General features: G+C 37.7%; 1 protein-coding gene across 4 annotated transcripts in view; it reads left to right on the plus strand.

Moving 5' to 3' along the window:
• The window catches only part of PRUNE2 (prune homolog 2 with BCH domain), a 242,365-nt gene that overhangs the window by 50,923 nt on the left and 179,168 nt on the right, over positions 1-12,274 (plus strand). For all 4 annotated transcript variants that reach the window (XM_046664560.1, XM_046664561.1, XM_046664559.1 and 1 more), the window contains exons 3-4: positions 1,024-1,226; positions 3,249-3,412. In XM_046664560.1, the coding sequence (XP_046520516.1) occupies positions 1,024-1,226; positions 3,249-3,412 (367 nt within the window). The remainder of the gene's footprint in view (positions 1-1,023; positions 1,227-3,248; positions 3,413-12,274) is intronic.

Consider the following 12,274-nt stretch of genomic DNA (forward strand, 5'->3'; position numbering starts at 1 on the left):
AACTGAACTAACAAGACCAAAAGCCCTTTCTTCTTAATGCTAGAAAGGGGAGATGGATGATGAAGATGTTAAAACTGTGTAATAAGCACTAACTTGTGACAGAGCTGGAGATGATGTCAGAATAAAGGGCATTTCTTTTCTGCAAAAATTCAGTGTTACCAAACCCTGCTGTCTCTTGGTGATATTTAGGGTTTATTGCTATGCATTCATAGTAATTTTTAAAAGTACCTTTATTTTTTAAAATTCTCGTAGAAAAGTAAGTTTATTATTGTGAATCTGAAACTCTCTGACTCCTACCCATCTTCTGTTTCCCCCAATACCACAATTTTTTTATAAGAGGTTTGTTAATATATGATTTTTAAAATAACATATGAAATCAACAGAGATCATCATCTGGTAGTCTGTGGGCTAAATCTGGCTTGTAAATGAGTTTTCATTAACCTACAAAGTACTTTTAATTTTTAAAAATTAACTGGAACAGTTAAACATCGCAAATAACCCCCTCAAATCTAGAATTCTAGCTTTTCTTGCTTAGTTGACAGATTTACTATCCTGGGCCTGAATGTTTTGCATGTAAACAATTGGCCGGAGGTGAGTGGCAGGCATCTCCTAGAGATGGGACATATGTACCTGTCTGTGTCACCACACTCCTCACCTGCTCTCCATCAGTCATTCTAATTTTATGCCGATTCCATAAAGACGTGTGAATTTGCTTCGTCTCAAGAGGAGAATGTATAAATATATTTTTAAATCATGGAAGGGTTGAAATGAGACAAAATATTTTGAGTGAGTCATGAGAAGTTTCACGTAGAATAACAGATTAAAAATATTAGGGACCACTCAGCCTTTGATAATGTTCTTCTGCTAATCAGGTTCAGGAAAAGTTGGTTATGAATGTCAAATGATTTAACGAGACCAAAGGGCTTGCATTGCCTTTACCACTTACCCTCGGGCTTGAGAAAATGTAGCTGTGTTCTTTCCTCCTGCTGTTGTCAGTGATGCAGCCAACTTTTTTCTTGGTAGGTCAGTCCACCTGGGGTGCTCTGTCTGCCCGTGCTGAACATACCAAGAACCGAATTCAACTACTTCACCGAGACAAGGTTTATTTTAGAAGAGCTGAATATCTCTGAATCGTTCCATATCTTCCGAGATGAAATTAATCTGCATCAGCTAAATGATGAAGGGAAGTTATCTATAACGCTTGTTGGCAGCAACGTGCTGGCGAGGTAAGGCTTCACGTGAGGCTCCGGAGGGAGGTTGATCTTTTAACAAAGGCTCTTCTGGGCAACGTATTACCTTGTTCAGAATTTTTGTGGTTTAGGGAGATGTGTTAAAGGCAGAAGACATTCAGAAGAAAGGGGATAATTTTTCTTCTCTTATGGCAAAATTTAGGCTATGCCAATCCTCTGTTTTTACTTTTGCATTTCAAATACGACATCTTTGAGTGGAAAGTTCTTGTAAAATTGACCAAAATTATAGTTTTAAACCATTCCAAACAGCTTCCTATGGCAATGCAGAGTCCTCTGTAGTGGTGCTGAAAATGTGTAATGAAAATTGAACTTAAACACTAAATAAAACAGAAAAGATCTTAAGAAAGAAATCTCAGTAGCGAAAAGGAAAATTATGTAGGTGGGCTATGAACGTCATTTGATCATTGGCTCATCATTCATAGCATCTTATACTAGAAGAGCAGGATGGATTTTTGAAAGTTCATATAGTTCAAACTCCTTATTTTATGGACAAGACACCTGAAACCCAGTGTTACAAATGACCTACCCAAGGTACCACATGAAGTTAGCAGAAGAGTGGATTAGAACTTGGGTCCTCTGCCTCCTTCAAGAAGCACTTAAGAGTTGCTAACTGGTTGGAGAATCTAAAGGTACATAAAGAGGAATAAGACAAATCCTCTGCCTTCAAGGGCCTTACAACCCAACACAAAGATGCCCTTTGACAGCTCTCGAGTGAAGAGTCACAGTTAACCATCTCAGTGGTTTGAGATGTTAGTTTTTTTCCGCACACTTTGCCAATCTGCTAATTGTAGATGATGTTAACCAGTGGACATTGACTTTACTATACATGAAATAAAAACTTGTACAAGTATCTAATTTTTTATTTAGCCTTTTTTAAGGAAGCATATTAAGGTATGAGTACATCGTAATGCAGTCATATAGTTCATTCAGTTATAAAGAGTTTTGAAAAGAATCTGCCTGTGTGGGGCTGTTTTTATCCCCATGGTATATGAAACACACAAAATTCCTTTGAATAATGTTAGCAATCAGTTGTGGACAACTGGCTGAGACTTATGGGTAGGTCATTTGACTGACTTCAGTTATCAGTGTTCAGGATGATAACGTCCTTGACTAAATTTATGTGTTAACTTTTTCAAACCAACAAATGCAAGCAGATATGGAAAAAGACAATGTGAGAAGCCCAAAGTGTGAACTATGAAACGTGTGTCAATCAAATCTTAGGAAGAGTTTTATCACCAATTAAGATTGAAAAATTTATGCTGGTTTTGAGATGAAGTTGGGAACTTTGGCTTTGAGATTGTTTATGAAACAGAATTCTCTTCAAAAGTAGAGATCTTCGTTTCCTTCATTGCCACTCATTTGCTTTTGGCAGATAGAAAGAATAAAGTTTTTTTATCCATATTTTCTTCTTGCCTTTGATAAAGCCAACTCTATCTTACATATAAATAATGGTGGTGGAAGTAAATAAGCCAAGAGTATTTTTTCTCCAGTGCTGTGGCTGGATGTGCAAGCTTTGGAACCAGGCTCTCAGAGTTTAAATACAAGCTAGTCGCTTACAAGCTTTGTAACCTTGGAAATATTTCTTAATCTCTTCATTCCTCTATTTCCCCATTTGTAAAGTGGGAATTTTACTAAAACCCATGTCATAGGGTCAATTTATAGTATAAAATGTGACAATATTCTGAAAGTATTTATAGTAGTGGCTGGCCTATAGTGGGAGCTCAATAATTATTTAGGTATTATTATTTTCCAACAGCAAAACAAGAGATAGAAGTGCCAAGGTGTAAAGGTCTTCTAAGACTCTTGGGGAGGTAATTAGTTGAAAGGAAGCGTGAAAACACATAGAATAAGGTTCTCCTCTTCTGAGACATGTGAGCTTACTCGTATTTTTGGCTATTGAGAAGAAGTCATTTGTGTGGGAGCAGAGATTAAATAAGTCAAAAAAGTGAGAAAACATGCCATATCTCTTTCTCTTTTTCTCCTCCATTTGCTTTACAGTGAGGACAAAACTTTAGAATCAGCAGTTGTCAAAGTCATTAATCCGATCGAGCAGAGCGATGGCGGGCTTGAGTTCCGAGAGTCTTCCTCCTCCCTCGTGGTGAAAGAGATACTCCAGGAGGCTCCTGAGCTCATCACCGAGCAGCTGGCTCATCTCCTCAGAGGTAAGAGATGACTCCTATTAAATACTGGAAGGCTTAATGGAGTGTCTCTCGACTTGCTCACGCAGAAAGAGTGTGATCCATTCTTGGGTTAACAATCCCTTTAAAGACCACGGGAAGCTTCATCGGAGAGGCAGGGAGTAAAGAGTTTGTTAAAGAATAGCATTATATTGAATATTAAAAATGTGCATTTAAAAATAGGCATGAAGGATCTTTACTGTTTCACTAGATGAGAATATTAAATGGAACTGCTGCACCTCTGCTGGGGGCTGGAAGCGCTCCTCTGGCCATCTAACTGATTCCAGAGATGCTTCTTGCCCCACAACAGCATGAGTATGGGCCAGAATGCCACGTTCCTGTATCGAACTATCTCCTGATACTGATAAATGCCTGGTTTATTTAATATTGTTTGGATGGCAAAATCCTCAACTTTCACGTTGGTGATATTGTATGAGGGCTTTAATAGTGAAATTGTCACCTCTTTCGCCCCCCATCTTCTAATACCAAGAGTATGTTGACTCAATTCTTTTAAGGACTGTTTCCTTCACGTCCTCTGTCTCTACCACAATTTGGAGGGAAAAGCTCCATGAGTGATATAGTTCCTGTAAATGTTTTAGAACTAATGGCCCTAGTAAACCTGTTTTAAATATTTTTCTGTCTACGGACATCTGTAAAAATGCTCTACAGGAAACTGTGCCCTCAACTAAACTAATTAAGCACAATCATCAATCTTTGTGACAGAGCAGAGGGAAAATAAAGGTAATTGGGGATCTCCGCTAAGAGGGAAGTTATTTGACAGTGCAAATGTGTGGGGCAGGCAAACACTAGAGAATATTCTGTTTAAATATCTTGCAAACCAAGAAGTTTGGTTTATTGTTCAAAAAATACATGTGTTATTTAGTAGGAAAGAAATGTTGGTAATGAATAGCTTATCATCATGATTTTCTGTAAAGAGCAAAATCATATGAAACTGTAATACATTGCTGCAAAAGTATGATTTTGTCTTTGATGACGATGATGGCGATGATGACGATGATGACGATGATGATGACATTTAGACTTAGGGAATTAGAAGGGGTGCAGACCCATTTATTAGTTACCTTGATTTTAGTCTTCAGAGACACCAAAAATTAGAGCTATGGGAAAGGACCTTGACTTTTCCTATCATCGGAGATTTTTCCATAAGTTTTGGCTTGAAGTGGCATTAGGAAGTGAGCAGAATAGGGACATCACTTCATGGTCCCTTGAAAATTGGAATACTAGAGAATGAAGTGCCTCTACCTGTGAAGATAGACAATACAGATACTATCATGAGAGGCAAAGTCACTGAAGCCTGGGAGGTGGAAGACGTGGGTGGCTTATTACAGTGGAGAGAGGGCTCTGGAGATCTTTGGCCGAGGTGTGCATGTATATGTATGTGGAAGGGACATGGAACATCATTGAACAGTTTTGCCAAGAGGGAACTAAAGGATGATGATCCGGGGACTTTGATTCTAAAGAAGTAACTCAAGTGTTCACAGTGAGAAGGGCAACGAGCCGATTTTTAAAACTTCCAATATTTAGTAAATATGTTAGAAGAGAATCAAGTCAAATTTTGCTATATTCACTAAACTCAAACATGGATTCCATAGTGTTCCAATCAACACCAAACATAAAGAGAGGTTGCTTACGTGCCTATAAATAAATTTGGCATTCTTTATTTTCATGACGTGAATAGTTCTCTTTCTAAAGGGTTTTCTCTGTAAACAGCTATGATGTTATTTTATATTTTGGGGTGTTTGAAATGATCATTAATTTGACACACATTCCTAGAATGTATTTATGCATTCTCATAGGTTTTGAAGGAAGGCAACATTTCTATGCACACCTTTGCCATAAAGAATTTTGAAAAATGTCTTTCCAGATGTTGTGAGACTAAATATTTATGGCTGAGGCTTGAAAGAGTCTTTAAAAGCATCATAATTAGAGCTCTATGGAAGCTATATTATTATAAACTTTGTACCAAAAACATTTGAATTTACTACAAACTGAGTACTTAATTAATTTGATTGTTCTTTCCCTTTTATACTCGTGGTCATATCCTAAAATACATCATGCTGAGGCACACTGGTGTGCTGTAAGTGGATTTCAAGTGGGCCAAGGTGTTGATCCCCTCAGTCCTTGGAAAGGACCCTAAGAATGCTTCATAGCCCAGTTGCTGAAAAAAATTATAATTTTCAATGTGCTCCTTAACGTGCAAAATGTTGGGCCTACTCTTACTTAGTTTTGCTTTTTAGCTCCTTCTTCTCTGTTCAACGTCTAAGTATTGCGATGCCCTAGAACTTTGTCCTGTGACGTTTTTTCTGTCTAGAGTATCCTTAGGTGACCTCGCTTAGTTCTGAGATTTTAAGTATAATACACAGTCTGTAACTCCCTGTAGCTTCAACCGTGACCTCTCTTTAGAATTCCAGGTTCACATCCAGTGCCTACGTGACAGCTGCACACGCGTGTCTAATTAGCACCACCGCCTTAGCACGGCTGTACTGGAACCCTTTGGTTCTCCGTACCTCCAAACCTGCTTTTATCTCAGTTTCCCCATATCAGTAAAAGGCACCACCAACCACCCACTTACTCAAGCCACAATCTAGAAGCTGTACTTGATTCTTTCCTTTACCTTTCTTCCCACATTGCTCCATCGGCAAGTCCTGCTGACTCTACATCTGGAACATAACCTGAATCCATCCCCTTTTCCCGTGATCACTACTAGCAATCTGATCCAGGCCTCTACCCTGTCTCTCTTTGACTAATGCAATAGCTGCCTGACTGTTGCCTTATTTCCTCCATAAAATCTATTGTCTAGGAAGTAGTCAGAATTACCTTTTAAAAATGTAAATCAGGTTATGTCAATCTCCTTTTAAAAGCCGTCATACTCGGATCCCAGCACCTCGCCCTTGCAGTGCACAGCACAGTCTTTCCCCTGCCTGCTCCAACACCATCTCATGCTATTTCCCCCTTTCCCATGTGTGTTCCAGGGACAGGGGCCTTTCAGGTTTTCAAATATGCTAACTTTCCACTCGAGGGTTTATATAAGCTGTCACCTCCTTCTGGAATGCTAGTTTCTATCGATTTACTCATCTTTCTTTCTGTCTGTCACTAGTCTCCTCCTCGCTCTTGCTCCTTCGCTCCACAACAGAGGCTTCATGAGAAAAGAGACCTTATGTGCTTAGGTCCCTGCTCCACTGTCGTGTCTCTGGTGCCCGGAACAGGGCCTGCCACATAGCAGACCCTCCATAAACACTGTCATAAAATGAATTTCGCAAGATTCTTTAGATACTTTATATTTTTATGACTAAATTGACCTAGTTAGTACTGTAATATTTTAATTTCCATTGCATTCCAACCCATCCCTCCAGCATTCTTAAAGTTCAGACTTTAGACATTGTTCCTTCCAATAATAAACCTTTTTTTTAATTGCAGTAACATTGGATTATAACATTATATAGCTTTCAGATATACATTGTAATATATTTTGAATTCTGTGTAGATTACATCATGTTCACCACCCAAAAACTAATTATAGTCCATCCCCTCACATGTAAGTCTAATCACCCCTTTTGCCCTCCCCCCTCCCCTATGGTAACCACCAATCCAATCTCCATTGCTATGTGTTTGTTTGTCGTCGTTTTTATCTTCTACTTATGAGTGAGATCATACGGCATTTGACTTTCTCCCTCTGACGAATTTCACTCAGCACAATACCCTCGAGGACCATCCATGTTGTCACAAATGGCTAGATTTCATCATTTCTTATGGCTGAGTAGTATTCCATTGCGTATAAATACCACATCTTCTTTATCCATTTGTCCCTTGATGGGCACCTAGGTTGCTTCCATGTCTTGGCTATTGTGTATAATGCTGCAATGAACATAGGGGTGCAAGTGTCTTTATGCCTTTGCGTTTTCAAGTTCTTTGGATAAATAACCAGCCGTGAGATAGCTGGATTGTATGGTAGATCTAGTCTTAATTTTCTGAGCATACTCCATACTGCTTTCCATAGTGGCCGCACCAGTTTGCACTCGCACTAGCAGTGTACGAGGGTTCTCTTCTCTCCATGTCCTCTCCAACATTTGTTGTTTCCTGTAAACCTTTTTTTCTTTTAACTTTTAGAAGTCCTAGTAGAATTTGTTTTCTTATTTTGCAAACATTTGTTTTTATTTTCATCTTTTGGTTGTCATTATATATATAATGTATATATGTATCATTATAGGTATGTATACACAGTACATATATAATATACATTATATGTATCATATATATTATATATATGTATCAAATACATATCATATACATATGATATGTATCATATACATTATACAGAATTTTAATTCTTTCATGGAGTATAATACTGTACAGAAAAGAATACAAAACATGAATATAAAAACAAAAATATACAGCTCAGTGAATTATCACAAAAGATATGTCTTTTTAACAATTATCTAGGCAAAGAAATAAACAAGATGACCTCCTTGTGCCCCTTCCTATCACTACTCAGTCCCTAACTAACTAATGGTAACTAGTACTCTGATTTTTATGGCACACACTTCCTTGATTTCTTTATAGTTTTACCAGCCCTGCATGTACCCTGTAACAGTACAGATTGGTTTTGCCTGTTTTGTATATTATATAAATGAAATAATACGGTATGCACTCTCATTGTGATTAGATCTCTACATTGATATTAAATGTAGCGTCTATTTGCAATAGGCCAGTTATCTGTCTATCATCTATCTACTTATTATTTATTTATTTTATTACTTATATCCTCCCTTCTTCCATAGGATATTTGAAGTGGCTTACAAAAATGCATGCAAATATAATGCAACAGAGAAAAATTTCAGAGTCAGGAAAAATAAAAACCTGTAGAGAAAGGAATAAGATCAAGATAGAATACAAAAATTTGCAGGAGTGAAAAACGTATTCAATTTGAAACTTTGGATATGAGCTTCCTGGAGAAATGCAATCAGTTGTAATATTTATATTATTACAAAAAACCCCCACATATTCCAGTTCCTCATTTAAAAAAGTGTTTAAATCTAAAATATTTTTTCCTTGCATAAGCCTTTTTTATTGGGGTGGGACAGAGATTGGCCCTGTGCTAACATCTGTTGCCAATCTTCTTCTTTTTTTTTCCCTCCCCAAAGCTCCAGGACACAGTTGTATATCTTAGTTGTAGGTCATTCTAGTTCTTCTATGGGGGATGCCACCACACCATGGCTTGATGTGGTACGTAGGTCCGTGCCCAGGGTCCAAACTGGCAAACCCAGGCTGCCGAAGCAGAGCGTGTGAACTTAACCACTCGGCCATGGGGCCAACCCTGCATAAGTCTTCTTGAAAAGACACCTAATAATGTTGTAGACATCCTCCAACATATGTAATGGCGGTTTATACAAGAACTGGGCACAGTGTGTCAGACACTTCTCCCTCCTCAATTGATCAGTGTATGGGGATTGTTTTGATTGACTTCACTTGTAGTCCGGTAACCTTATTTTCTGGTCCAGATTTTTCTAGACATGCTGCTGTTTTTCTCTAAATACAAGAAATAAACATTTAAATTCAGTCATACTGGGACTTTTGTAATCTTGTACTTACTGCTGTAGATATATATCAAAATGTTGGCTTTGTGGGATGATATTGTACTCAAATGTTGGGGTAGAAGCTGTTTATTATGGATGTTGTTAAAAGACCATTTGTATACCAGTTAGAAGTAGGTATTGTGTTGACAGTGTGGAAGTAACCTGCTGTGTTTCTCTGAGAATCTGCCCTGTCCATGGACTGTCTGGGCCCCGCAGGACAGTTATGGGTAAATGTCAACAGGTGACTCATTCTCGGCCAGTGTGTGTTCGGGCTTTGTAGGGGTTTCAATAAAGTCAACATAATTTGCATTTTCTTAAATTAATACTTCTTCAAATAGCTAGGTCTTGCTGTTGTCTTTTAATAGGACATACTTCAAACTTAGAAACTTCAAGAAACAAATCCTTAGCATCACTTCTGTCTGGAAAGGCACAGATTTACTTACGTAGATTATTTTCTAATTATTTGTGTAAGAAAAGAATGTGCTCATTCAGATGAGATCAAAAATGACCCTGAGTTTTGGAAATTCGTCTTTCCGCCTCTTCCTTCCGCTCCCTTCTCTGTGTTTCCTGCTGGGGTTCTTCTTTGCCTCCGTGTTCTTTCTCCTGCCCGCCTTTCCCCTTCATCTCCTTCTCCTCCTCCTGCCTTTCTCCCTCCAGCTCTCTGCTTCTAAGATCTTGTTGTTGTCATTTTCAAACAAGCTGCAACCTGACCCATCTAGAAGTCACACTACACAGTCACAGTGCCCTTAAGTTGGTGTTTGTTTATGTCCTGAGTTTGTGCCAAAAGCAAACAATTAGAGATCCGCCACACTCTTCAACCTGTGTTCTTTTATTTCCCCAGAGACGTGTATGGGAGGACTGTTGCCAAATTTAAGGACCATTCAATTGCTAAATCATCGCATTGGGGGTTTGTGTGTGCACACATGTGTATTTGTGTGTGTGTGTGTGAGTGTGTGTATTTCCAGGAACCCACTGGCGGCGATGACATTGTAGCCACTGATTACCGGGCATGTTTCCATCAAGACCACACTTTACTCGAAAGGCCTTTCACGTTTGTTTGTAGAAGCCTTGACAGAGCCACAATATAAATAGTGAAACAAGTAACAGCAATGGTTCACAGCTTAGAACGTGGAAAAACTGTGCTCTAGGTTTTTACGAAATAAACTCTCTCCTTTCTATTGGTAATTCCATTTGAACTTTAATAAAGAATAGTTGTTTGCTATTTTAGTAGCCTGGATTAGCAGCTTCAAAAAGATCCTTTTAAGGAGGGCAAATAGGAAAGAAACAGAGCCAAATTTTTTCCTTTTTTTTTTCCCCCTCTTGTCCAAACAGTGAATCATCCATCTCCTGAAATGGTTACGAAGTCCAAAGGGAATTACGTTGCTGTTTTGCTTAGGAAGAGGGAAGACCTGTAGTGGGGGTAGGGGAAAGAAAGGATTTTTTTCTGCTAGATAGAAAACCAGAACAATTCCTCCACTTCAGAGTGTTAATTATTTCTTCTGCCATCCAAAGATACGCCTTATTCTTGGATTCAGACATTTTAAATTTACAAGATTATTAAACACTTGAATAATACGCTTCTTTTTTTATCCCTTTTCAGACAAAAATGTGAGCTGAGTTGAATTCTCTTCTGTTCTTCCTTCTTTCCCTCACCCTTCCTCTCTCTATTATTCATTCTTTAATTATTTTGCTTCAGGATGAAAAAAATCATTCCCATGTGAAACAAGGAAAGAGATTTAAGTCTCTTCTTTCCTGCTAAGAATTCATCATGCAGAATATGCCTTTACTGTGGTGGATGTTTTCCCCAAACAACTTCTGACTTCGTTAGATCGTGTTTAATATTAATGCACTGCAGTTGCTTTTGGCGAGAAGTCCTTCACTTCTCCATTCTTTAGAACAAAGAATACTGTGGTTGATTTTTTTCTAATGGAAGAAAATGTTTGTTCCTATTTTATTATAATTGCTTTCTTGTTGCTTGTTGTTATCCCCCCCTGGCCTGTGAATAGCTGGGACACTTTTGGGCACACATGTATGGATTTAAGTATTTTTTAGTTCTTCAGAATTTGCTGGAAGTTAAGTCAACACTTAAGCCAAAAACAGATTTGATTTTGTTAAGATGTGCCTTTCTCTGCTGTATATCCTGATACTGATGTTTAATTAAGGATGTAGCTAAATGGGTCTCTAATGTGAAGCAAAAAAATTTGCTTTGGGTGCGTCCCCCGGATAAAGTTGAGATACAGCCTTTCTTATGCAGTAAAAACAGCACAAGCTGTGGTGAGCATCTTTTTGAGTTATTTTTTCTTGCTTATACCAGTTCGTCATCTCCTTTCTAATGGTTGTCAAACTTAATTATAAGCCAGTATCGGAAGCCTGTTTTTATTGAATTATTCCTTAGGAGTCTGTTTAGTGCAGCATCTGTTATATTAATTTCTGAACACTGCCTTTCTATTTCATGTGTTTTAAAATTAAAATCCCCAAATCAAAGAAATTGGATTCTTGGTTTGACTGTAAACCAGGGATATTTTTGTGGAGTTTATCCCTAAGTATCTTATATTTCGATGCTGTTACAGTTTTTTTAAATTTTTCACTTGGATTTTCTAATTGTGATTGTTTACAGAAACAGGAAATTTTGTAATTTTAACCTTATATCCAGCAACTTTGCTAAATTTACTTACTATTATAAGCTCATTTGTAGATGCTTTGAGTTTTTTACTTGCACAAACATATCATCCATGAGGAAAGACAGTTTTGATTCCTTCCTTTCCTTTCCTTATACCTTTTACTTCTTTTGCTGCCTTATTGCTGGCTGGGATTCACAGAGCAGTGTTGAATAGAAATAGTAAGAGCAAGCATCCTTGTCTCATTGCGGATTTGAGGTGGAAGGCTTTCAATACTTCACAATTAAGTACAATGTTTGCTTTCTTTATTCGGGTTTTATAAATGCCCTTCATCAAATAAGGAAATTGTCTTGTATTTCTAGTTGGCTGAGATTTTATATAATGATTAAATCTTGGATTTTATCAAGTAGTTTTACTACTTGACATCTATTGATGTGATCATATGATTTTTCTCTTGTTCTATTAATATGGTGAGCATTATATTGATTGATTTTAGAATGTTAATTTAAAACATTAATTCCGAGGAAATTCCTGCTTGATAACTATACAATATCCTGTGGTATGTTGCTAATTTGATTTGGGACTAATTAAAAAAATGTTTGTTTTGCGTTTGGGTTTATGAAAGAGGCTCACCT

This window comes from Equus quagga, chromosome 6 (genome assembly GCF_021613505.1).
Source record: "Equus quagga isolate Etosha38 chromosome 6, UCLA_HA_Equagga_1.0, whole genome shotgun sequence".
NCBI lineage: Eukaryota > Metazoa > Chordata > Mammalia > Perissodactyla > Equidae > Equus > Equus quagga.